The 27,640-nt window shown below is 39.4% G+C and overlaps 1 protein-coding gene across 15 annotated transcripts in view; it reads right to left on the minus strand.

Moving 5' to 3' along the window:
• Positions 1-306: 306 nt before the first annotated feature.
• Positions 307-27,640, minus strand: part of LOC115335413 (spermatid perinuclear RNA binding protein) — a 75,288-nt gene continuing 47,954 nt past the window's right edge. For 10 of the 15 annotated variants that reach the window (XM_030001065.2, XM_030001070.2, XM_030001075.1 and 7 more), the window contains exons 13-18: positions 25,993-26,151; positions 23,898-24,032; positions 22,842-22,982; positions 21,024-21,147; positions 18,829-18,873; positions 13,110-13,503 (exon numbers count right to left, since the gene is read on the minus strand). In XM_030001065.2, the coding sequence (XP_029856925.1) occupies positions 13,409-13,503; positions 18,829-18,873; positions 21,024-21,147; positions 22,842-22,982; positions 23,898-24,032; positions 25,993-26,151 (699 nt within the window). In that variant the 3' untranslated portion in view covers positions 13,110-13,408. Of the gene's footprint in view, positions 326-2,136; positions 12,125-12,405; positions 12,471-13,109; positions 13,504-15,748; positions 16,190-18,828; positions 18,874-21,023; positions 21,148-22,841; positions 22,983-23,897; positions 24,033-25,992; positions 26,152-27,640 lie in introns of those variants that run through there. The other 5 variants (XM_030001072.2, XM_030001076.2, XM_030001080.1 and 2 more) reach the window with 4 other exon arrangements.

Below are 27,640 nucleotides of genomic sequence, written 5' to 3' on the forward strand. Positions count from 1 at the left end.
AGGACATGGAATTTCCATTGTTTGGTATTTATTGTAAAGTGAGGCTAGAGCTAGTTGTCTGATATTTTGGGCAGGTTTATAGATGCAGAGGTTCTTTGCACGTGGAAGTGACAGGCTGGCTTGTTAGTTGCATAGACATCAGTCAATATGTAATATTTTTCCTGCTTCCTCTGTAATCGGATTCACTTTTTGAAGGTGATGTTGATTGCAGCAAGATAAACTGGGCGTCCTGCTTGTTAAGGAGATGGTTCCTTCTACATGGCTCCCTTCAGTGCTGTGGCAGCAAGGGATGGGGCTAGAGCTGTCAAGCAATATTGTGGAGGGCCTGAAAATGATAAAGGAGCTTTCTGCTGCAGATTTCCATGCATGCATTCAGCTGCAGGTTGATAGTGAGAGACATTGCAGTACCCTGAGAAGAACTAGACAGACTTGGGTATTGTTTGTTGGTTTGGAGGGGGTGGCAGGTAGAGGTGGTAAGAGTAATGAGTACAAGGGGCCACAAATCGCAGCTTCCCTGTTCTCCCAAGCAAGACTGTGCAACTGCCTGGGCAAGCTCAGGTTAGCTACAGCATGACAGGAATAAAACTAAGTAGGAGATGTGAGACAGTTTCACAGTGAAGAAAGGACATGCCAACCTCCTTTATCAATTTACACTCAGGATTGTATTACTCCTCCCATGCACCACTCCCTTATCTACCCCTTGTTTCATTCCTGTGAGGCCACAGAATGTCAGCCAGCTCCTGGAGTGGGCCTAGTTCATTTCATTAGCTGTCACTGACCAGCAATTGCCAGGCTACTGCTGAAGAGCTGTCAGCCTTCTCAGCACCTCCGAGATGATAATCCTGAGGTAGCTTTCTGAATGACCTAGCTAACGTTAAGCATATACATAGGTATGGTATTATGCTGATATATATATGGTAAAACTGATCTCAGTTTCAGCCAAGTGTTAATGATGTTTTCCTAACTATGTTCAGTTCTTTATGGATCTTACTTGCTAAGTATTTGATGCAGCTCTGAATTTTAAGTGATGTATGGTTTAGTTGTTTTTGGTACAGTGGTCCCTGAATAGCTCTTATATGCATAACTGACTTGTTTGCTGCACACTGTTTTGTTGAGTGCAAAAGTCTCACACCAAGTCTTATTCCAGTTATCATACATGCTAAGCTGTGGGGTTCCATGCATCTCATTTTATTAAGAGCAATCTCAGCTTTAGTCAGCTCACAACAGATTTTAATCCTTCCTCAAGGTTGATCTCCTCTGAATTTGATGAATGACCTCTGCACTTGGACTTGAAATGCTGAATTAAAGACCAGAAGAAACACTTCTAAGAAAAGGTAAGAGCATATGATAAGTGACTTCTCTATCTTCCCTTCTAGAGTAAAACTGTGTTCTGTAACTGCAGGCAACTGGACATACTTGGATATTCCAGTAAATCTTACCATGATTTGCAGCCTCAGGCAAACAACAGCAGCCACACAATTCTCACGGTATCCTCAACCCCTGCCCTCAATGGCTCTGGACAAGGAAATTGCTTGGATTTGCTTCAGACCTTAGAGGACAAACTGGGACCACAGGAATGTAATGTTTAGGATATACAGTGAAATGAGAAGGGCAAGAGAGGAAAAAATTTTGAGAGAACCTTACTTGTTCTTTATAGATGTAATTTATCTTTTAAGAAAATAGACATACAGTTTTTCTAATTAGCTAAATACTAGAAAATGCCCAGGTTTCATTCTCAAGTAAAAAACTTGCCTTTCTGGCTGGTCTCATCACAGCCTTCTCTGTTACTGCTTCCATTGGCTAACCCCCAGTGGTATTTGTGTGCAGCAGCCCTTGCACAATTTCATTCCTGTATACCCTACTCACTGCTACCTTTGTAAAGGCATGCATTCTGCTTGTTACAGCATAAATGTGCTTTATGTTTACATCTCAAAGTCACAACACTAATAATCATCTCTGATAAAACTGTAGGTTCCTAACTGCAGGTTAGGAAGCCTGTCTCCCCTTTCTGCTGAGCCTATTACCTGACTAAAGTAGAATGGACTTCTGTAGTTTGGCTTCCTAGGCTTCAGAAAACCTTAAAGCCAGTTTCCTCACTGTAAACAAAAAAACCCCAAACCAATCATAAGGCCATAATTCCTGTTTACAGAGATAAGCCTTTATTGTATGCTGTTGGAAGCAAATGGGACATGGTAACGGTTTTATATACAGAGAAGTCTGTAGCATTGGGTTACAATCAGTGGCAAATGAACCAAGATAACAGTGCAGATCCAAGTGTTGTGTACAGTCAGTAACAGTGGCTGGCGTACAAACCACAACACAGAAGCCAAATGAAGCCAAGTGTACAGGGTACAGTATCACGTGAGGAAGCAACTTAATGTACAAAGAGTATTCCATTTACTTTACATTTGCAGGCTTTTTTGGCTAGTGAGTAGGTACAGCTCAATTTAAAAACCAGTGTGCAGTTATTTTTCTTCCCACTCAATTGCTACCAAATTAAGACAATTTGAATGTTCAGATTACATTTTCAATGCTAAAAATAGCTAAGGTTGTTGCTGACTTACTTTATTTGAAGTTGCTTTATTTACAGTATAGTCAGGAATAGTTTAATCATCATTGTTCTCTACAGATTACAAATTGGGAGAAATCTTAAATATTTTGAAAGTAGTCTGTAATTAGACCACAAGGATCTCTTGTACTTCATTTGGAAGTTTAATTTGGGGTAACTTCTTTTGAGAGAGAGATTTATTGGGAAGAAAGATGGAATTGTCCACCATATTACTCATTTGTGGAATTTGTTCATAGTATTTAAGGTTTAGATAGTTCAAAGGTCATACTTCTTTTTATTCAATGCCATATCCAATCTTAGTGTAAAAATAAACACTCTGTCCTCTGTGGATAAATAAATCCATCTGTTGGCTGCAGGTCAGACCTCTATTGGTGAAAGAGATTTAGAAAAATAGACCTTTTCTTTAATGTTTACTATGCTGACCCACAAAGGAAAAGTGAAATTCATTCAAGTCTAGAAACAGAAATACAGTACAAGTGATTTATAGAATTGCATTCCTTCCCTCTACAAACTTGCTGAGCATGAAACGCTGCCCCAAAGCACTGCCTCTGTCTTTTCCTTGTCTTGTAGAAGTAACTGTCATCAGAAAAGTCACATTATACTGCACTGCCAGATTTCCTGTCTGCCTTCTAGGGTGCAGACTCTTAGCAGGGCTCTGCCTCCTGAGTGTGCTTTGCTTAAGAATTCTTTAGATGGATGGGTGGTGGTAGTTTGGGTTATACAAGGGGGATGTTTTAGCCCAAATTAGCAGCAATTGTTTTAATTGATTTGACTGATGGTGATTTTTTGGTGGGTGGAAACTCAACCATTTAAAAAAAAAAAAAAAAAAAAGCTTACATGTTGGACTTGGAAAACACCAGCCTTTCCTCAAAATCTCCACTTCTGAGACTGCTTCCCATAGATGTCCTTTTCATTAAGGGGCTGGTACATTTGGCAGTACAGGTTTCATGCTCAACTTTGTCACCAAGAACTGGACAGGACTTAAAAAGCATACATACAGCCCACTGGGACTTGCTCTGCTGTAGTATTTCAGTGCTTTTGACAGTCCCCCCACAGCAGTGTTGCTCTCTTAGAAGTGCAAGTGTCCCAGCATGGCTCTGGGACAGCTGGAGGACGGGTGACATTCTGGAGTGGAAGTAGCAGTTAAGCACCAGTTGCTGGCCCCTGCAGAGGCTTGAGAGAACAGAATTGCTTCGTAGAGAGCTTGTCAACCTAAAAAGCTTAGTCAGTTCGATCAATAAATATTGACTTAGGGTTAGGATGAGAAATAAGACACTGCACTTTGGAACTGGAAGACAGAGTCAACTTCCTCCCTTTTCTGTCCAAAAGGAGACTAGCTTTAAAACATTCGCTCTTAAGGACCTTTATGATGTCTGATGTATAAATCACTAAGTGCGTATGAATGTACCTGTCCCTTTTTCAGGGAAGCATAAATGTATGACATGACAAAGTTTCGAGGCTTTTTTTTCCATTTTTTTTTTTTTTAAACATCTGTTCTGTGTTGTGTTGTCCCTGAAGGCATATTTACCCACTCTTAAATTATGCAGCATTGCCCAGAGAATGGCTCTGTAGTTGAATATGCTCTCTGCAGTACAGCTTCCGTTTTCTTCCAGTATATGTATATTTCCATGCAATAGATGTTACTAGAAAACTACACTTGTTTTATCCTGTTATTTTGAGGAGGGAAGCAGTGATACTAGTTTGAAAACACAGGAAATAATCTGTACAGCAAATTAGAATTTTCATAATTAAATTCATATAATCACTAACTTTTCAAAAGCTGTATTACTCTGAATGCTGTTCTTCAGCCCACCATTATTCTGCTTTGAGCAGTATCACTTTCTGTCTGCTTATAAACAGTTCTTTGTGGAAATAGTGAAAGAACACCACTCTCTCTCCTCCACTGACTACATTTTACTTTGTTAGTTTACAGGATGCCCTTACAGAACTACAGGTTCTATTGGGAGTGCAGCAATACACACATTTCCATATGCATAGATCATTAAATTGTAACAGTGCCAGTAGTAAAGCAAGACCTGCCAAGATGTTCTGTTCCTCTTAATTAAGCTTGATTTATATGTGCCTATTGACTTAAGATGCAGTTAGTGTCCACTGCTGAGATGACACAGTACCCTGAGTAACTTTGTATTGATTATGCTTACACAAGCTTGTGCTTTTCTAAGAACGTAGAAATGAGCACAAAGAAAATAAGTAAGTACATCAGGTTGTTTCCATGGAATACTGTTAATCAACTTACTCATAGCAGCTTCAAAGTATGAAATTAAAACTTACCTTGTGCTCTTCTCCCTTCAAAACAGATGAGTGCTATAATTAACCCCCTCTAGCTTAAAAAAATAGTGGATAGAACGTCAAAATACGCTTTTCTGGTAAGATGAACCTACTTTGTCATAACTAGTTACACCAATATTGGTGACCTGAAATACATACATTACAACGTGTAGTTGTGGAAGCAGTATCTGCTTTCCCTTGTTGTCATGCTGTTCTGTGTAAAAGCAAGTTGTCTAGAAGACTGTGGGCACTGTAGAAATGAGTTACTAGTATTCCTTTAAGGGAAACTACTATTACTCCTTTCCCTCCCCAAATTCAGTTGCGTGCTATATATACTGCCTGGAGCAGTCTCCCTGTTTTGGATAGGGCTGCATCAGGAAACAGAATTTGTTCATTGGATTTCTCCTGTTCTTCCTCCTCTGGAAAACCTTCCATCCTGAACTTGTTTACTGAACAGAAAAAAACCCATTAATCTCCTGTAGCAACATCACTAGCAGCTGCTATATGGATGGCTTAAACCTCTTATCTCATTTCTTATAAACTATTGAAAAAACAATACAGTCTCCCCCTGCTCTTAGTATACTAAGACTGCTGGTTTACCACAGTAGACATAAATGTCCTGGTTTTACCACAGACTCTATTAATGGACTTGGAAAAGGCAGTGCAACTTTCCTCCAACTTCCTATCTATGATGATCAACGTTTAAGACTGGAGAAGGGCATTCTAGCTTCATCTTCTCTTCTCTCTCTCTTGCCTCAGTCCATTCTACCAGGACCAGATGCATTCAGCAAGCATGTGTTCAAGTAGAAGCTGCACTACACCTCGCCAACTGCAAAGCAGCATAAGGCACCTGGAGCTTCTAGATCCAGGTAAGAGGCAGGGATGAGGCTTAAGTCCATGTGCTACTTTGGAATTAAAAATTAATTGCAATTCTTGCTCATTCCAACTCTCCTGTACAAATGAATGAAGGATAGCCAATTGCATTCAATTAATGCCTTTTAGAATTAGTGTAATTTGTTCTAGTAGAGATAACAGTCCAGAGGTTTTCACAAACATGCACTTCTGGCTAGCTATAAAACATTTTGATGTTTACTTACACAGCATAGAGACTGTACCTTTAATTTTCTTATTGGCACAAACCTTTGCAGTTAGAAATCGGATAAATTCAGTCTCAATCTGTGGTTAAAATTTTTATATGCTCTTTAAATTCTTGCAACTCTTGTTTATCAATGGATTATTAAACACGGAAGAGAACTCTCCTACTGAGAAAGCTTCAGTCTTTGCAACAGTTTCTATAAAGTAGGCTTGACAGGTTCTTTTAAAATACACTTAACTATTAAACTACCTGTGGTACAGTATATATGACCTTAGATTGTACAGAGTTAAGGCACCAAATACAAGATAAAACAACATCCAAAATAAGAAATTTGCTTCAGAAGTGCTCCTTTCCACATAACACTTTGGGACATTCAGCTCCTCTTAAACATCAAGGTAAACATGTGGTCTGAATGTTTCATGCAGCCACAGGAATTGGAGAAAAAAAATCACTTTACTGAATTTAAATCTTATACTGTGATGAAGTTTTCTCTTACAAAACTCACACAGCTACGTCTGGTAAGGCATTGCATTGCCTACACTGTATCAGACAGGCCTAGCAGAAAAAGCACCCTTTCTCCTAGAAGACCCCAGACTGGAAGAGCAGGCACATGTGTCCTACTCATGCTTTTGTATTACCATAAACATCAGTTACAAACAAACAACAGAATCGGTCTCATTTCTATGAGCAGAATGGGAAAAAGGAAGATGTTTCAGGAGCACTGGAAAACCTGGACATTAATAGGTATGGATTTAGATGACACAAATAAAGCTAAGGAGACATAACTTCTGGGATTAAGTAATAAAACAGCTTTGTGATGACAATTAAATGCCAAATGCTTAATTACTAGCTTAAGTGGTTAACATTCAAAACAAAGTACAGGTGAAAAGTGCTGCCACAATCCATATGCACAGGACTTCAGTGCCGAGTTTCTCTGGTGAATTGCTCTAAAATGACTATAACAGAATTTCCACTTTACAGTAACAATCAGATTCACAGCAAACTAGATGTGCTAAAACAGAAGAATAAACCAATGAGCTGTTAGACAGGCTGTCTCGTGTACTATAGACAGTGAATGCAGCTACAATATCCCTTTGCTTTGCTTTAAACAAGTCAATGAAGTATCTCATTTTTCAACAGATTTATTCAGCAGGAAGTCTGAGAGGGTCTGTCCCCTGAACATTCAAGCTGAGTTACTGGTTTTTAAGACAGTGCAACCGTTCTTAACAGAACTCCTCAGTGAATCCAGCAGGGAGATCATTTTCATTCTTTTGATGCCAGAGAGGTGAGGTCTTAGTCAGCTTCATGACTGAGAACAACAATCTGAACTTCCTATTTACATATCTCATCATGTATCCAAAAGAATCTACTGCAGCATACTTCTTGTGCTGTTTCCCAGAGCCACCGGAAATAGTAGCCGTTTTTGTAAGCTGGTTCTGTGACTTGGAACTCATCTGAAGCTGGGACATGTTTTTTCCCTTGATTAAGTAACAGGCAACTGTCTACAGAGAATTTAGCTGAAGGCAAGAAGTTCTAATATCGAATGAGCGAACCTTAGCCTACCAAGCAAGAGAGGCAGATGGAAACCTGCAATTTTGTCTGAGATGAGACTGAAATACTATATTGTCTGCTTGCTCTTCATTTATACAATTCTGGAGAGATGTTCAGGAATCCCATCTCTAGACTGTGATGATCTACAGGCTCTCAGAAGTGCTGATGCAAAATTACAAATGAAGCAAGGGACACTGTTTCTTTGAGGGGATCGGTAACTGAAAAGACAGGGACTGCCAGGCTCACTCTCCAAGGACATTGCTGGGACTGGATCAGGGATGGTATGTTAAAGCTGCTCACATTTCTTGCTATCTTGGAGTTTTAGAAGAAATGCTAAGAGATCGAGGGCCCATAGCTGAACAGCCAACAAACAGGAGATTTTCTTCCTAGACCACTTGAAAAATCTTCATGCCACTCTTTCTTCATTTTCTACTTCCTAATAATGCAAGGAACTTGTGGTCAAGGATTAATTCCCCAATTAAGTTCTTTCAGTGGCTAGAGGGCATAGTCTTTTATTGAGTAAGACACACTTTAAATCTTTTTTTCCTACCAGAAGGCAAATGTTCTCAAAGAAAGAATCATAGTCTCTAGAGATCCCAGAGTAGTTTTCACAGATCTTTGTAAATGAGTAGAAATAGTCCCTTGGCACATGAATAAGTTGAAATATTTGTAGGAAAACCTGTTTCTCTGAAGCTCTCTGTAGGCTGATTAAAAGTTTTTAAGAATCTATAAACTTCTATGTAACAATTCCGTAATTTGAGAGAATCAGTTATTTACTGGGATACTAGAAGGTGATCAGAAAAGGCAGGGAAAGAGGACAGAATTCAGAGAAGCAAAGGTATTTAACTGCAGCAAAAGTCACAGCAGCAGGGTTCACAGCACATTAAGTGGGAGCCATGACAATTGCTGAATCATCTAATTAGCTCACACTGGCTACATGACAGCCAATTAGACAGATTAGGAACCACCTACCCAGGCACTAAATTGCCTTTGTGAGGGTTGGATTGTGCACTGCATCCAACAGAAATTGCTTGGACAACAGAGGCTGCATGTTACACATTCCCTTCATAAGCATAGGCTGGCCTCCCTCCATCCAACTGGCACAATGCCCAGGAATAAGGTGACCATGTTCCAACTCCTGAATGTGTGCTTAAGGAAGACAGCAAGCACTGGCAGAGAGAGGACATGATGGCAGGAAGAATCATGTACCATGCTTTCAGCTAGCCAAGCCCTCCAGACCAATCTGGTTGCCTTAAAACCTTCTCTAGACAGAACATGCTCAGAGAAAGCTCATATCACTGGCAAAGTAGGATTGAAGTCCTACTTTATTAAATACCTTATTTCTTCAAAATTCACAGTTGCATATCTGTGAAAATGACAAGTATTCCAGCTGCCACTCACCCATCAGGAGGAAAAAGCTGAGGTATGGTTAGCAGTACATGGTACTTCAGGCTTTCCACCTCTAAAGACTGCTGTTTAAAACTCGAGTTCTTTGACCATTGCAGCTGGTGAAATGGAAGTGCCAACTCCTTGCAGAGCTATGACACTTTCGGAGAGGAGCTACCAGCTGATTGGTATCATATGTATGGTAACACCAGGTGTCTCCTGAAGTCATGTGCTGACAAATTTCTAAACAATACTTCTGTCTAGCTTTCACCTATTTCAAACCAAAGGAAAACACTGCTTCTAGAATATCTGACCTCATTGCAAGGTCATACCAGTGCTGCTGCTTTTACACCAATGCTACAACTGTGTAAGAAGTCAATTGGGATTCAATTTTCTGAAGGATAGATAGGCCAGAGAGAACTGCTGTCCTGCACAGGCACTTCAGACAACAGTCAGTGCAACAGGCTGCTTTATACATACATTTCTCTCTTATGTGGTGCCACGAAACCCAAACTAGTAGAAAGGGAAAGCATGTACCTTCCTGATGATGGGTTTGATGCAAGTGTGGCTAACAGCAAACAAATGCTGTTATAACAGTGGAACAGTCTATATTTTAATCTCCCTATTCTGTAAATAGCCTCGCTTTCCTCAGTGTTAACCAAGCAGACCACTGGAAGAACAACTGTGAGCTTCAAAGTCAATGGTAGTGCCATTCACCTCCAATACAGATAACACATTAAACAGGTCAATTCTTTCTTGTAAAGCTCTGGCGTCTTTTAATCCTTTAAGTGCCAGACACCATCTCCCAAAATACACACTATCATCTGGTTAGCTAAAACTAGAGTTAAGGTGGGTGGTGTACAGGCACAGACTTTTCCTGGTGTCCTATTTATGTACGTACTAATTGAAAGGAACTTTTTCAGAATTCTTTTCCATGAACCAGAAATTTAAACTACAAAATAATATTTTTGCTTCACTGAAAAGGTACTAACAAAATAGGCAATGATACTAGCAGCTGCACAAAGCATACAGAACCAGGTTTACATATTTGGCTATTGGGTATATCCAGAAATACAAAGCTTGGTTGCCATAAAACAGACCTCTAATCTCACAGAAAAGGCACTTTAGACCATGCTCCTGTGAGGAGGCTTTTAAAAGGAAACCTGCAAGTATTATGCAAAAGAAAGGAGTTTCTAGTTCTGCCTTAGCAAAACAGTGCTTGTTGCAACATCAATCAAGCAGATGTTACCCAATGTTAGAATTTCACTGTTTTCTCCAACGCCAATAAATTAGGCACTTAAGGAGCCTACATCCATGACACTTCACAGAAATGTTTTGCTCAAGTTCTACTGTCAATGAGACGGGTTCCTAGGCAATCTTGCACCTTAGGATCTTACCACCCATTCCAAGTGGCAACAAAACCCAGGATTTAGGAGTCTTATGTACACTGCGTACTTCACATGTCAGGAAATGGTGTCTGTCCTACTGAGAATGGGCACAGCAAAGGCAAGGCAACAAATTTCAGACATAAGTACTCACATTACCAACAAAAATGTATTAGAGAAGTTTAGTATCTTTTCAGTGAAAGACAAGATCCAACAAAGTGAGAATGTAAAAAAAAAAAGCAGAAGAGTGGAATGCTTACAACTGTAAGAGTTAAAAGGGTAATGACAGAAAAATATGGAAATTCAGTCAAAGCCATTCTGATGGAAACCAATACAAATGGATTAAGCTGCCAAGTACAGGCCACAAAGAAACAGATCAAATAAGAGTCAGCAAGACATTTTATTAATCAGTCTTTGAACTGGACAGTGCTTGTCAGACTGACGTCAGTTAAGCCTAGGAAAGGAATACTCAAGAGAAGTTCATTATAATGCACCTTAACATTGCCTTGACGCATATAAAAATACTGTTTTCCAAAGGAAACGGAGCAGCCTGCTGCTCCACTATGAGGACTGCTTAGCCTGACAGGCTGAAAGAATGAATTTAATTTTAAGTGAGCTTCAGACCAAGCCCCAAGTTTGCACCTTGAACATAACAGCAGATGAAAATCTGCACCACCAAATGGGAAGGACATTCTGATGGCTCATCAATTGCACCTGCAAATGTAATCAAATGGTTATGTGCTTTTGTGGGCAAGTCACTGGTACAGTTCCTTAAGTTCAATTCCCCAGGTGCAAATATACAGGCCACTTGCAAGGTCAGGTTTTTGCCCACAGCAGCAAAGCTAACAATATTTAACAGCTATTTTTCTACATCAGCCTATGAATTCTATCCAGACATATCCTGAGTTATGGATAACCTACACATGCAGTTATTTAGTGAATTTGATGTTTCAATATTGAAATGAAATATAGTTTATTTTTGCTGTTATATTTTGATGCAAAACAACAAGCTTTGGGCCTGATCTACTACTACATACTCCGTACCAAGTGTTTTCCTGTTTTATATCAGTATAAACTGTGATCAGTCAGGGTTTTTTATGCTTTCATCTCTGAATTGAGACCCTAAAATGCTAATGGAACATCAACTCCCTCCCTTTCACCTTTTTTTTTTTTTTAACCATTTTTATATAAAGAGAGTTGTTTCCAGCAACTTCAAGTACTGCAAGTACTGCAGTTGTGCAGTACTGTACTCTGCAACTTTGTATAACACAAGGTTATATAAAAGCAAATTAAAAAAAAACTTAGTATTTTAAAACTACACATATCATGTGCACCATATAGGTCATAATCCAAAACCATTTTAATCCAAGTAAAATATTTGTTAAAACATTTACTACAGAACTGAAAATAATTATTTATGGATGGCTGTATCCTAATTTCTAGCTTTAGAAAACCACAGCTAAGCAAATTATTCATGCAGAGTTAAACCACTGCCTGCCTGCCTTCCTCTCCTCCCACTGCACCCACAAGAGGAAAGCAAACCTGGCTGCTTCATGAATTAATTTGGCCTAATACAATTTGATCTCTGCAGATTTGAACTGTAATATCGTCAAAGTCTTTCATTTTTCAGTTGGAGTTTAGCTTTAATAGTTTAGGGAGATAATTTCTCTTTTTATTAGTTAGTTAGTATCACACATTCCACTTCTCATTTTTATTCCACGTACCTATAAACATGGTACGGCTTTCAGTGCAGGCCATGGCTGTGGCTTTGGTACCTACCCAAATGTTTTCCACTGGTATGCAAGGAATGCAGTGCCTGACACTTGAGTGTCAATACAGCTTTTTATGCTACACAAGAGAAAATATTTGAAGGAGAACAGTCTGTTGACAAAACCAAACAATTTCTTAAAAGTGTTAAGTAATATTTTCTTTTTTAACTGAAACTGGAGTATTTGAAGTGGCCTTGAAAAATACAAAGCTGGAATTCAGACCTATGTATTACCTGTTTAAACATTCAGTTAAACAAGACATAATAAAAACGTGCCATATACAAGATTGTCACAGGTATATGAGATTTTTAGAAAAAAAGCAATAAAAATATTCTTTAAGCTGAAAATAAAATCTCTTACCTTTTATATCACGATCTCAGCTTACAGTCACTACATTTCTGCTTATTTTATACAAGTGCATATGGCTATGAAGGTCCGGAGAGAATGAGAATAAAGTGGTATTAACCTGCTGAAAACTGCTTAAAAGTCTTAAGCTGCAACATATAGATGTTCCAATACCATTTAAAAAAAAAACATTCACCTTTCAGTTATTGCTGATTGACAATCTCAAAATATCAACATACGAATATTTAAGAGGAAAAAAAACTCAGTAAATTTAGAGCAGCAAAGTTTTTTGAACTGGATGTTTATCAAATACTATGTTTTCCTATCATTTGGTGATGATTTTGAAAGAGACACAAAAGCAATCCATTTGAAAGTCAAGTTCAAGCCTACCCTTTTTGTGCCTCATATTAATGATGTGGGGAAGAGAGAGAGAGAGAGAGTATATCATTTATTTAGATTTTGGAAAAATATATATTCTCTTTTTTTCTTCTGCCTTTTTGCTACATTTCATGTCTGCTGACATGCGCAATGGCACAAAGCACGACTGCTTCAAAAGTGACCATTGCAAGTCTTCGTAGCAATTTTTATAGGAAACATGCAAATACAGTCATAGTATTAAAATTCTGAAGTACTTAAATAGTGAAAGTAAATGCAGGATTCACTGCTTAAAGCAGGCACTCTGCTAGGTTTTGTTTCTTGTTTTGGTGTTTGGGTCTGCCCCCCCCCCCTCCAACCCCCCAACACACCAGTCTTTTCTTTCTAGTGTAAAGAAATAACCAGAAGTATAACATACATCTATTGCTATGTACCCAAAGAAAGGACTGTGGCTTAGAGTAAGTATTGCTTTTCATTAAATGGAACAAAGTTCAAGAAGTGAGAAAAACACTTTAAAAAAAAAAAAAAAGGAAAAAAGCTCAGATTCCATGTCTGAAGTTGAGAAACCTCAAAACGAGCCACGTTTGTTCTTGCTTTTAAGACATGTACAAAATGCCATTTCGAGCCACACAACCTGATGGTTCTAGAAGTCAGAGAAGAAATCTTGAGGGCCCAAGTGAATAATAAAAGGTGCGATGCTGAGAGGCTGGCAATAGGGACTGTCAATGAAAAAACCACCTACAGTGGGAAAAGAGCAGAGAAGCAAAAACTTCATGTTAATTTCAGAGAGACTGGCTGAAGCTAAAGCTCCATTTAAATTTCTCTGCTCTTTCAGCTGCAAGTGGAATTTTCATTGCAAAACGGGCACTTTTAATTCTTTGAAGGTATTGAAACATCTAACACTTCCAAGGTTACCACTTTCTAAACAAAGAACTGACAGCTCATTCATATTTTCAGTAAAGCAGAGAAATGTAAAATATGCAGCAAGGGGGCAAGTTTACAATGTGGTTAGTAACTCCCAACAAATGACAAAAAAATAAAAAATGACTTCTATAAATCATCTGAAATGACTGCCATCATGTTGGAAAAGAGCATAGCGCCCTCCTTGTTTTTGAAATAAGAACAAATTATTTGGCTTACGAATGTTCATCGTATAGAATTGGTTCAGAGAGTATTTTGTTTGAAATTTTACAAAGCTGGGGATTAAAAAAAAAAAACAAACAAAAAAAACCACCTACAAACAGTTGCCAATCAGGGGAACTCCAAAAGATGGGGAGAGGAGGAAAAAAAAAAAAAATATGTGCAGAGGAAAGATTCCTTTAATGAATATTTGATTAACAAAAATGGGCTCTTTATCAGCCATGCTTTTTCGGTTCCGTGATGGCTTCCTTTCATCCATAGGCCAGCAAAATATATCAGTGATTTACGAGCACCACTCAATTTGACTACATCCCCGAGACCCTGCTCTTTATTTCAACACTAACGCATGGATGACTACAGCAGGCTCGCCACTATTTGTCAATAGATCTACATTTTTTATTAAAGTACCACCAACACCAAACGAAAGCGAGAGCTACGGCAGAAGAAAAACCATTTAAGATATAAACACATTCCTAAGCACAAATACTTAGCTTAAGAATAACAGCTGCAGTTAATTCCAAGAAAAGCAGCTTGTTATATAAGCCACCCCTTATTAAGCTTTTCTAGTATTTCCTTCCCTATAATGGGGGGCATAGCAGAGGAGGAACTTTACATTGCTTTAAGCACCATTCTTACACCCTCTTCATATATAAAGCTCCCCCTGCCTCAGCAGCAGAGTCTGTTAGAGAACAGAGTGTATAAAGGCAATCTTTAAAACAGCATGAACTAAAGCAAACCTACGGAAAAGCAATGGGTGAGGTCTGAGTAGAGAAGTGCAACCAACAACGCTGCTTATTTTGTGGGGTGATACCTTAATAAAGACTACTCAAATCCCTTGTTAGAGCCCACAGCAGTTTTTATGCCGAAGTCTGCAATACACGGAGACAGCATGGAGCCAGGGCCTGTCCTGGAATTTCAGACAGGTGCACACTGCTTATCAGAAAGAGGATTCTTTCGGTTTGAGCACCAACTCTTAGAAAAGTACTGGCCTATGGCTGAAGTGTGTCACTTTTCACAGCAGCACTCAACAAGAACTGGGACAATTAAATAGCAAGTTTTCATGGGGACCTTGTTGCTGCTTTAGATTCTTATAAATGTAAGGGGGAAAAGGAGAACCCTTTGTTTTAATGTAAGATTGACAACTAAAATGCTTTCTGTAGAAATGGTGGATGGAAAAATCAAGGGTGGGCAGACAATCTTAAAAGTGAAGAAGGCCACAAGAACAAGTGCAAATTTTTTTTTTTTTTTTTTTTTTTTGTAAAAACAGAAAAGAAAGGAAAACAAGCAGCTTTTGAGCTCTAAAGAACCTGATTGTAACATTATTGTCGTCCTTTCTCTGGGCAATACGGACTTAACTGTGTATCCCTGTAATTACATAATGAGTCCTTCTGTGGGAACTTCCTTTGTTTAATACTTAATTCACAGAATGCAACCTAATACAGAGAGAAAGTCTAAGATTAATTCCTTTTGTTTCATTTGTTTTTCAGTATTTTGTGCACAAGTGAAAAGACTTCTTGGATAATTAAGACTGTGTCTTAAAATCACAGTTACAGTATGCTGATCTTAAAGATTATAAGGAAACTCAGGTACTGATGCTTAACTATAAAAAATAAGATAAAACAATATTTTAACCCATATTTTACTAAGTTTATTACACACCATAATATTTACAAAGTTAAATGTTAACTGTAAAGTTTCTATTGTGTGGGTTTGGGGTTTTTTTTAGTTTTTAATTTTTATTTTTTTTTAAAGAACTATGCCCTGCATTTAATAACCCTACAACAAGTACAGGTCATTAACTGGATCTGTGTGACTGCATTAGGAAACAGGCAGTACTCTTGTGTTACAACAAAACAGTTTATTTGTGATCAGTGTTTTATATTCTATACATCCTTCACAAATTTAATTTTACATAATCGGATACTTCATTTAAAACGTAAGATTTAAGCTTCTAGTTCTTCCCTATAACAGAAGGCTGGTATAAGTTATTTGAAAATGAGGTAACATTTCACAGAACATTTTTTTCAAGTTTTAGAGAACTAAATTTGCATTTTGTTAAAATCAAAAAGTAGGAAAAAGATGTTTCTTTACAAATGACTTTGCTCAAGTATGTGTTCAAAGAAAACAGGATAAAAAGGCTTTTTTTCTTCTAACATTCTGTACTGTACTGTGTTGTTCAATCAATAGGAATTAGCTTCTGCCATTTGCTAAAAGAATGAGTAGTGGGGAACAGGATAAGTTGGGAATTTCATAACTGGTAACAGAACCATTCTCTTGGGTAAACCTACAGAGAGAAGAAAGGGAGAGGACTCCAAATAAGTTCAGTGATCCAAGAAAGTCAGATAAGAGCTTACAGTAGTGTTCTCATTAACCTTTTCCAGATCAGTCAGTCAATGTGATTTTAGGGTGCAGAGTCCCATTAACAGTAACACTTCAACACTTTGCACTGTTTCAAACAGATGGTTAGCGTAAAATTTGCTTTAATTTTTGTCCTGGTGTTTGGTAAAATTAAAGTAAGCAATATTCTCAAAAGCAGAGTGTATATTTGGACTTGAAGCTCTACTTCATAATCTGTATGATAATTAATCTCTACTACCTTGTTCTATGGTCTGAGTTAATTTCACAGGCCAGTTACAATTGCAAATATTCTAGACAGGCACTGCTGTGCGTAAAAGAGAACTCACAGGGAAACTGTTCAGCAGCTTTGATAAGCATCCAGGTAGGTCAGCCAAAAATCAAGCACCTACAGTAAATTCTGCATCTGCTTCATTATTCTGCATTTCCTCTCCTGTATTGAAGTGGCAAATCTGGAAAGATTAATATCTGCCTGATTTCATGATTATTAAAGAGTTCTTGTGGCCTCGCAAACTTCTGCACAATTAAATGTTTGTTTGGTTTTTTTAATCTTGCCTATTTAAATTCTAGTATTTAACCTGTGTATCCATTTAGAAATCACAAAGCAGCAACAGCAGGTATTCCAGAGCACCAGATGATCAAAGTGAAGTTTCCCAACATGCAACAGCTTACAAAGGCAGAGAGACGTATTTACCTTACAGCCAAAAAGCATTATCCCAGTACTTCGCATCACAATCATAAGACATTAAAAACAGAAACTCTTTATGTGAAAAATGGGGGCATTCAATTCCACAATGCTTTGAAGTCAGTGATATGTCACATATACACAGCTAAGTGATTAAAACCCAGCTCCCAAAATAGGCATCATGAGAAAAAACACAAAACGGAAGGAATGAATGAAAAAAGCAAGAAAAGCTGCAAGGAAAGTTGGTAACAATTGTATTCTTTTCTTCAGCAGGGAAAGGATTCCTCTCACATCACTACATGTCACTGCTCGTAAAAATACATACATGCAGATACCACTCAACTTAGTTATAGTCTGTGGCTATTGCTTGGAAAGAACCAGAGGGATTTTTTTAAAAATCCATACCATGATGTAGGCCCTAAACTAAATTTACTTTCGTTTTTTCTTGAGAAAACAAGTAGCTGGTCCTTGCATAACACAACACAAAAGACAACGCACAGAGTACACTCAATGGGACAGCACTGCTGTCGGCTGCCGTTCTGTCAAAGCACTTGGCCAGTCAATAAGGCAGGAATTCTAAAACTAGAGAGGTTTGCTTCAATTTTGAAGGGAGAATTCCACACTGCAAGTGCAGGCCATGGGCCTGTTATCCTTCCCCTTTCCACTTGCAGGAGCACAGAATAGGACCAGCCGATCTTAGTCAAGCAAAACGAACATTTTCAATAAAGCAGTGGCATTCTCGCACTGTTTATAGCTCACACCTCTAAAAGAAAGTAATAAAATCAATGTTTTGAAATATTTTTAACTTCTATAATGCTATCGGGGAGTTGGTATTGCCCAAGCTATACAAATTTGAGAGGAACAAGTATTACAAATGCTACAAAAGGTAGAAAATTAATAGCAAATTGCAGGCTTAGTTTCCCATACAAAAAACTGCAGGCCTTGAAACGTACTCAACTTGTCATTTGAGTAGCAGGCTTTCACCCAGTCCCTGTGACAGGAGAGGGTAGTGGGACTGGTTCTGGTGGGCTCGCTTTTTGTGTGCCAGGACATATCACTGACTCCAAACTGCTTTGCTCCCATTGCCACATAAACCTCATTCAAAGTAACCAAAAGGGCCGGTTAGAGGTATGCATTGTTAGTCTAGCATAAAAAAAGCCAGTGGGTAGGGAGAAGCTGAGTTAAGAAAAAACCCTTCCATTGTAGCCCTCTGATTATTAGTTTATTTTACAATCTTCATGAAACCAGTGCTTTGCCAGCCTAATATCACTATATTTCTTAGTAAAAAAGCATTGGGGCAAATTACCATGTCCTAGCTTCCTTGCAATCTGATTGCTAATGGTATAAGCTACACAAAACCCGTTCTGCTTGTCCCAAGCAGCAGTGTTGTAGCCTGCGGGGGGGGGTGGGGGGGGAGTAGGGGGGGTGGGGGGGGGGGTGTATGTGCACATGGAGTTCATAGAGCTGACAGCATTAAGGGAGCTTTGTCCACAAGCCACTTACACTTGGGGACAAACATTTTGCCAATGTTACTGTAATGCCATTTAGATAAATACAGGTCAGAGATGCTGAAATAGGCCCTTCGGTAGTCTTTGAATGGAGCACAGATTGGCTGTAAAAAGTAAGAAAACTACTTCAATTCAGTTTCAGTATGAAAGGGAACAGGCAATTAGAACAAGCAGTCCTTCCACAAATCAGGCAAAGCATAGGCAAAAAAGCTACTCCAACCAAAAAAGAACCACAAGGTTATGGCATAAAAGTGTTGTTGTTGTCATGGTTTAAGAGCTTTAATCTCTTTTAATTTCTCCTTGGACTGCCACATTTGGACTGCCACAACAGTTTCTGTCTCATTTCTAATTTGTTAATTATTGGGCTATACATACCGTAAGCTGGTGCAGCAGTACTGTACCCATACGGTGCTCCATAGCCTGCAATATAAACAGATAAGGGATGGGTTTCATTTCCTACAGTATCTGAAAACAATCAGTGTTTGCACACCAACACACAGGGAGGGACCCTTTCTGGTCCTGAAGCAGGACCACAGGAAAAACAAACTCACACTAATACATCGAAATATTGCTGAAAACACTGAAATCCTTCTACATGGTGGCTTGAAGAACAAGCTACCCAATGACGTCCTTAACCCTCAGCATCAGAGTTAAATTCCATATTTCATTTCCTTAGCATTTTCTTTCAGCTGAAGCCCTCAAGGCTGTACTGTTGGAGCATGGAGTTGGCATGATCCAGACATCCCATATTTGCTTATGTTCTTCCTAATATGCAAATACAGTCTAATGCAGAGAACAGTCATTTTCCTCAACTTCCATTATAAAGAGAGGAATGCTAGATGCCTGTGGCAGATACCAACATCGTCATCAGTAAAGCTCCTGTGAATTCTCCTCTGCCATTTCTAACAGACAAAACAAAGTTTCACAAAGGACATCTGAACACCTAGAGGCACACAGAGAACAGTATCTTTTTTCCCCAAAGAGCTAAGCATGACTCTGGAGTGAGACAAAAAGCAACAGTGGTAACACCAATCGTGCTTACTACATCTCAGTAGTTCATGAAGGTTTTACATTTTTTTGTTGGTTTTGGTTTTTTGTTTTTTTTTTTTTTTCCTGGTAGGATCGCTTGTGTCCATCTCAAAAAGCAAGAGATTTCTGAGAAGAACAGGGGATGAAGAGAAATAATCTGTGAAGGCCAAGGCCAATAAAAGCTTAATAACTACAGCGACTGTGAAATTAAACTTATTTCTGGAATAATTCCATGCTGGCAAGAAGCATGCCCCTGGCAGGTTTAAGGGACTCCTCGGGCAGAAAGACAGTTCCAAAAACAATGTTAACAGCCATTAAAAATGAATTACTGGTTTTTAATATTTATAATTACATGAACATACAGGAACAATGAAGATGACATGCTATCAACTGTGCCAGGAAGCAAGGCTACCAAACAACAGGGTCTATGCTATCAGCATGTGTGAACTGCTGAAGGGTGTAATTAGAGCTTATGCTATAATCTGAAAATCTGAGCATAAGGAATATAAGTTTCATTTTTTGGAAGCTATTGGATTTGCTTTGACTAAGGAATCTCCAGCATCTCATTCTTACAAATTTGTCATTCCAAGTAAAAACAATGTCTAGATTCCCTTCACATGTCGCCTGCAAGCCTCAGACATGTTGTAGAGAGTCACAAAGAACAATGCACTTTGAAAAGTAAGGGGAATGAGAAAGTGAACGTTTTGTTAACATTTTCTTGTGTTTACATTTTAACACCTTACAGTCTATGTGCCTGTGATTTTAAATACAACACAACAAAAAGCCCTACACTATTTTGTACCAGCCAGTAGTAGCTGAGCACTTCAGCTCTTCAAGCTGGAACAGTTTTGCTTCCGATGGTTGCAAATCTGCCCTAGAGGAATCAGCAATGAGATTATCCTGACTAGTAACTCACCTGCTCTTTATAGCAAGCACCAAGCATAAACATGAACCAGAGGGTCCCTTGGATTTTTAAAAGATGTTTCTGCTAATCAGAACCATGCAGCAGGGATAATGAATTAACATCAGCCACATTATGAAGGGAAATTCTTTTGGTTTTGTTTTTTGGCCACCACAGAAGCTACTAATAGATGCTGTGCTCACATGTGCAATTCATGTAGAAAGTTTGTGGGAGCACAGTAACTCCTGAGCCTGCCAACTTAACCTCCCTCCACAGGGTTTCTTGGGAAAGCCATTCCTAATGCTAAAGGGCACATGATCCAGGAGGTTCTTAGCTAGGAAGAGAGTTTTGGGAATTGTGCCATGGCAGTAAACGATGAAGAAGATATATAATAAAATTATAAAGCCAGGAAAACCATTATGGCCGTGTGCTCTGTGCACGCTGAGCTTCAAGTTGTACCTCATAAAGGACAGGCACCGCCAGTTTTTCAGCTCTGATTTATTTAAAGCCCCATGAGTTCTCCCTTCTGCTTTATCTCAGATGATTAAAGCTGAAGAAACCACTTGCATAGGTGACTGACACACATGGAAAAGAACACCCCAGCAGACAAAAACTATTAGCTATTAGCATCATGCCTTACCTGGTGTTATGTATCCAGTAGCAGCAGCTGCCCCAACAAATGCCCCTCGTGTTAAAGCACCTCGTCCTCTGCCTCGAACAGCCTGGACCGCTGCAGAAACAGCTGTATTGACAACCCCTTTAGTCTGCCCAGAGTAATAAAAAATAAAAATTCAGAAAGTGAAAGTGTTGCTGGAAATACACAGCCATCTGCATTAAATCACCACCTTTTAAAAATCTCTTTAAACATGCTTGATGTGCCAGTCTTGTTAAAGGTGGAATATGGACTGGAGAAGTACTGTCCTAAAGAATCTGACTGGCAGAAACCAAGCGAGTCCCTTGCCAGGTCACTGACTGCAGCGCACAGCAGTGCACACTGAGCCCAGCACGTTCACTTCACTCAGACCTGGCAGTCGGCATGGTCAGAGTGTGCGTTATTTACCTCCGTTTGGTCACACGGGCACGAATGAACACGGGTGGCTTCTGACCCTTTCCCTGCTGTGCCTCGCTGCTGTCTTTCCCACCTCCTTACAGGCTTCCTCTCCTCAATCTACAACATTGTCTTTGCTTCTCTCCTACCATTCTGAACCCACATAACTTCAGCAGGGCCAGGATTCCGCCCCAAAGACAAATAACCACCTCATGACAACACCGGACTGCTGTAACCTAACTTTACTAGAATGCCGCCTTCCTTTTCCCATTGTCACCACCTACAAGCAAAAGAACGGCAAGGAGTTACAGAAGCTGGTGTTGCTCAGTGCATCAGAGCACAGCTTTGCTGTACTAGATGCTCTGACTGCCCCCTGAAAACAATACAATCATGCAAATCCAGGAATTTCAAAGACAAGTTTGGCAGTTACTACCATCATTGACCTACTGAAAAAAGCACACACAAACACCAACAAAAAAAGAAAAATCAGAATTTAGGAAGTGCCTGAATCAGAGGTCATTTTCATATCTTAACTGCATGTGGAACATTTATCCTGTGAGGTAGTGTTCTCCTCATTTACTAGACTTTCAACACAGTAATACTCCCAGAAACTGATACTCCTAACCAAAGGTCTTAGGGAAATGGAGAGGACTTATTTTTGGTTTTGTTCTTTAACTAATAAGACTTGACATCTTTTGTAAGTGTATTTTATGATACATTCTGCTCCAGTGTGAAATGACAAGAAAATCCTAATTCTAACATATTTGCACAAGAGACATGAATTGTAATCCTCAGGACATAGTTCAGACTGTAGTCCTCTGGAGGAAGAACACTGTTGATTAGTTTCTGCTCTGTTCAACCTTAATTTTAATAGATTTGAGAGATCATTGTGGCTACTAAACCTAATGAACAAGACTGAGCTTTTTATTATACAAGTCTTCCTCACCAAAATGGCTCATCTGAAAAGTTGAAAAGGTGCAAAAAAGGTGCCAAAATTTCACCTTACTCCAGAATCTAGAGTTAAGGCCTTTACCTGGCTATAAATGACTTATCCCCTAAGTCCACACACCTTACATGATGGAGCAGCACACTATGGCTCTGGCCTGAAACACAAGAGACTTCCACATCATCACTGGGTGAACCACTGACCTTATTGTATCTCCTCCAGCTAATCAGCACCTCTCTTTCTTTGTGCCTCCTTTTCCACTGTATTTCCCACAATATGGTCCTACCTATCAGATTATATTGTTATACTGCAATAATTATTATAGAAGAATAAAAATAGAAACCTTACATGTGTGCATAAAACAAGAGACTGAAATCACTTGCTTCCTGTAGAAGTTCTTATATTATAAAACAGCCCAGAGCTGTGATAACAGAGCAGTCCAAAAAGCAAGTAACAATTCTTACCTGAGGAAGAATCTTCTTTTTCTTGTTGTTTGCTGCATTAGGCCCAGAAAACAGTTTTTCAAGTGCTGCTAATGCAGCACTTGCTTTTGCTACTTTCTTATTTGGGCCTGCACCTCTGAACTTCTGCCCATCTACTTCTACCTGAAAATTGAGACATGAGTTTATGCCTAGTATTGATCCTTGGGAATACCATGCTCCACCCACTTGTCACAATGTGCCATCCATAAAGAATTTCAGTAGTAAAAAGAAAAACAAAAGTCCTCAGTGTTTTGTGTGACAAATTTCTACTGCTTCTAGACTATGAAACTGATAAAGAATACCTAAGTGATCCTGTGAACCATTATATCGCAGATATTAGGAATCTGGAAACTACACGTGCAATTAAAAGAGGACCAGTATACCTATTTGATACTGAATTTAGCCAATATGCTTGAGCTTCTCAACACATGAATGATACTGCTAGGAAACAGGGGTTTTAGGAATCATTTGAGGCTCCCCTCATCTTTATCAATGTCTTATATACCAACATCTTTGCCTACACTATACATACACTGTTTAACTGGGATGCTACCTCATACCACTTTAGAACCCAGTGCTACTTCAGAGGTAGCACAAGTAGATGAAGAAATCAAATGAGTTTGCCCTCTGCTACGGTCATTCCAAATACCCCTGGTAAGCTGGCAATAGGAGATTCAAATGAAGTCACTGACATGGGGTTACCAAGTACGTTTGCAAAATTTGCAAATCAGATATTTTTGTCAAGCTGTGGATCTTCTACTTCCCTCCTCCTCACGTCAAGACATGATGTAGCTTGGGGCTGTCAGAATCCAGTTTTAATTCCCACTGTGTTTTCCTAAAGCATAAAAGACATTCCTTTCCCCAGTCTAATCATCACAGCAGCAATAAGAGATGAAAAAACCTGAAAACATCACCACCACAGACGTGCATTGCAAAAAGCAAACTACAAAAAATCTGAACTATAGCAGCAAGCAACTCCAAAGACTGAAGCACTGTTAATAAAACCACCTACCAACTCTGTAACTCTGCTTCACTCACCTCCATCACAAAGCGCTTGTCATGGCTTCCACCAGTCTCGGAGATGAGCTCATACTTCAGACCTCTTCTTTTTTCATTGAGCTCCATCACCGGGTTTTTGCCACTTGCTGTGAGTATAGGACCCTGAGTTCTTACCTAGAGACACATTCATGGTGTTGCTTTAGAGCCTTTATCTCTTCAAAAGGCAGAGAAACTTCTACAGCATTGTGGCTTACAGTGCCACATGGCCAGCCACTTAGACAATGCCAGCGTTATCACTGTGTCAAGCCTCTGCAATAGCCTGTTCTTCCCAACACGTAGGCCTCGGCAGGCTTCCCACGAACAGACCCATATCAAAAGTGACACTGCCTTGGCTTCAATATAACGTGCTGTGCTAGAACAGCAGATGGCAAGTCTCTTCTCTAAAAAACAGCAGGGGGACAAACAATACTGTAAAAGAAGTCACACCCTCTTATTTTTGTTAGTGAGAGCTACTGTCCTTGTGGCCTGGTATCTACGCAAACTGAACATTACATCAGCTGGACTTGGAATTTCAACCCTGAGAATATCCAAAGCTGAGGTGATGGTGTCAAGTTCCTTGAAACCGAAGGCTTTAGTACTGAAAGGAGATCAGCCTTCCCAACCTTGCACACATCTCTGCTGCTCGATCTAATTATGTCCTGGCACTACTGAGCTCTGACTGAAGAAGTCTCATATCCTGGCTCACATGTTTCAGCAGAAATATCTGTAACTGTTTGGAAAGCAAGTAAGGTAAAGCTGAGATCTCAGCGCACCAGCATATCAGGCTGCATTAGAGTGCACTCTGCTACAGATACAAACAACTACTCGCTAATGAAGAAAAATATGATTAAGGGACCAAAACCAGGTTTTCCAAAGCAACTTCTTATTTTGGATAAAGATCAGGAGTCTTAGTACCAGGACCCGCCCTTTGAAAGTAAAGTGTCTCAAAAGTGTAAACATGGACACCCAAAGTCATGTTTTAACATCTTGACCAGTGTTCAAAGAACAGAACAATTACTTAGATTTACAGCACACACACACCCCCCCCCCCCCCGCCCCGTAGTCCTGGAAAAAAGCATTATAATGAAAAAGAAAGCAGAGATCTACAATGGTTTATCAGTACAGCCCCGAGAGAACTTGCCACAGAGCTGTCAGGCAGACAAACAAATACACAAATTAATGCTGTTACTCAGCCTTTACACAGGATGCTTCTCCAAAATCCCTGGTGGCATTTATGAACACTGGCCAAGGAAATCAGGAAGAGAAGGGTGAAAGGGATGACATCTAAGCATGAGTTTAAAATCTCCTGGTTTCTCAATGGTGAAAAGAAACAAATACCAGAAATACTTTAAGAAAATATCCAATTAATGTACTACAGACCCATCACAGCTTGATTCCTGAGGACATTCAGCCAAAGTTACTAGTTACTAGAATTTTGTCCTTTGAGGAATATTCTATTTCCCACAACTTCAGCGAGAAAACAAGCACAGCATGCTCCTTATAGCACCTGACTTCAGCTACAAGTGCCAAAGTTAAAGTATATTCTATTGAAATTGGAGCATTTTCAATGCAGCATTTTCTAGTCCATTCAATATGCATAGAGGAATTAGGTTTTACATTTCTTAACATCTCCTAATGAATTGTTATATTTTCATTCATCTTCACGTGTATTAGTTTAAAATACTGTCTGTGTAAGTATACCTTTTTGACAAACCCGCTATTACAAAACAGATATTATGAAACTTGCATTACTAGAGCCCAAAGGCACCAAACAAGATGGAGCTGTCCCAGTTGTAAGACCATACATAAACTAACTAGAAGAGACAACAGCTGTCTCAAAGTTTATGGTCTTACGAGGACAAGATGGCTACCACACCTTAAACTTGAGGAAAGGAGGCACAAAGGTCAGTTATTTGACCACAGTGACACAAACCTTAGGGCAGATCTGAGACTGGAAACTCTCTCTTAATGCCTCATCCACCACCCTAACTAAAATGCCATCCCCTTCTGGGAGAAGAGAAAAGAAGCACCCCTAAAACCAGAAAAAACAACCCCAAACCTCTCCATCACTTGTACTTTTTAATGCAATACTCACCTCTAGGGTAGCGGAGGTGTCAGCTGTGGAATTTCCAGTATTATTGCTTGAGATTGAAGACGTTGTTTCATTTTTACCTTCAGTATCTGATTTTTCATCAGAACTCATACACTCCACATCTGCATCAAAACCAGTTGGATACCCCATTGCTTGTAAAACCTACAACAAAGCCACATGAACTGAACTATAGAATAGGTAGCAGTACAGAAACAAATACAAAGCTGATCACAACACAAAAGAATGTCCACCCTATGCTAAATAAAAGCACATTCCTTAGAAATACATTTTCTCCTGTGTTGAAATGGAGAAAAACACAGTAGCAATGGGGAAAATAGTTTCAGGTTTCCAAAAGTGAGATCAACACAAACAGAATTTTAGTCTCAAAGATAGCAATTACTCATCGTTTATAATCTCAAGAATTCCTTGTAAAATAATAGATTACAATTCAGAAGTGCATCCACTACATGACGCTGCTTAACAGTATGATAAGGAGATTGTTTTGCACACCATTTCCCCCCCTCTCTCGGTATATATGGGCAGATCAAGAGATTGACTGTAGGGCAAACAATAAAGCATTGTACTTCTACAAGATGGTACTTCTGGAGTTTCTGAGGAAACCGCAGGCGACAGCCAGCAGGTACCCAAGTGGTATACAAAATGTGCCCCTGAAGCTAGAGGGCTGATACCACCTCCCTTGCTTGCATCTTTCCGCAACACCAGAGGGTAGATGCTTCCAAAGCAGGTGTACAGGGAGCAAATTCCTGAACCGAGACGTGAGGTGAAGGAATGCCCAGCTAGCAGAGTAACAAACTGTCTGTCTGCAGTAAGCCTACTTCTTAGTGAACCATGCTTTCTCCATGCTGCTTACAACCAGCAGCTGTATAGCAAATGAAATTTTACTGATTAAGGTACTATTCATCCGTTCCTTCAAAAGCGTCCTCCACTAGCAAGGCTGGCCTCTCCTTTAACCAGCCACCTAACGTAGTTGTATGGAGGTATCCGACACAGGCCCAGAAGAATCTGAAAAGAATCTGAAGCTCCACTGAAAATTTAGTCTGAAGAACAAAGTGCAAAAATCACTACGTTCCAACACTGAATTGAGAACTGCATGGGTAACTCCAGGCTCAGCTCCCATACAATCATGGTACATCTGGCTGCATTTTCAGGGCTTCTAAATTTTAAAAAGGTCAGATCTAGAAACTGAAATGGTCACATTATTCCCTCTTATAAGTCTGGGAAAGCAGGGCCTGGATCTGCTAGGAAAAAAAAAAAAAAAAATGAAAGAAAAAAAGAAAGCCAGTCTCTACCACACCACCCATTTCCTCTTGGCTTGAATCATGGATGTTTTGGAAGTGTAGCCCAGGATTTGTGTATGTGTAAATTTAGAGAAAAGAGCTGGGTAGGCACCAGCACAGATGTGGCTGATGCAGAGAGGTTCAAGGGCAGAGAAGTCACAGCTTTTCAGGGCAAGTTTTCTATTTTTTTTTTTTTTAAACAACTGCAGGGAGGGAGGCAAAATAAAAGAACGAGGCAGAAGGTCTGGAAGGACACACATGCAGAGAGCTACTTTTCCTGGAGGAACAACACATTCCCTCAGATTACTTCTGGACACTTTGAACTTGAAAGCACATGGGACAATGGGATTTTT

This window comes from Aquila chrysaetos, chromosome 24, assembly GCF_900496995.4.
Source record: "Aquila chrysaetos chrysaetos chromosome 24, bAquChr1.4, whole genome shotgun sequence".
Taxonomy (NCBI): Eukaryota; Metazoa; Chordata; class Aves; order Accipitriformes; family Accipitridae; genus Aquila; species Aquila chrysaetos.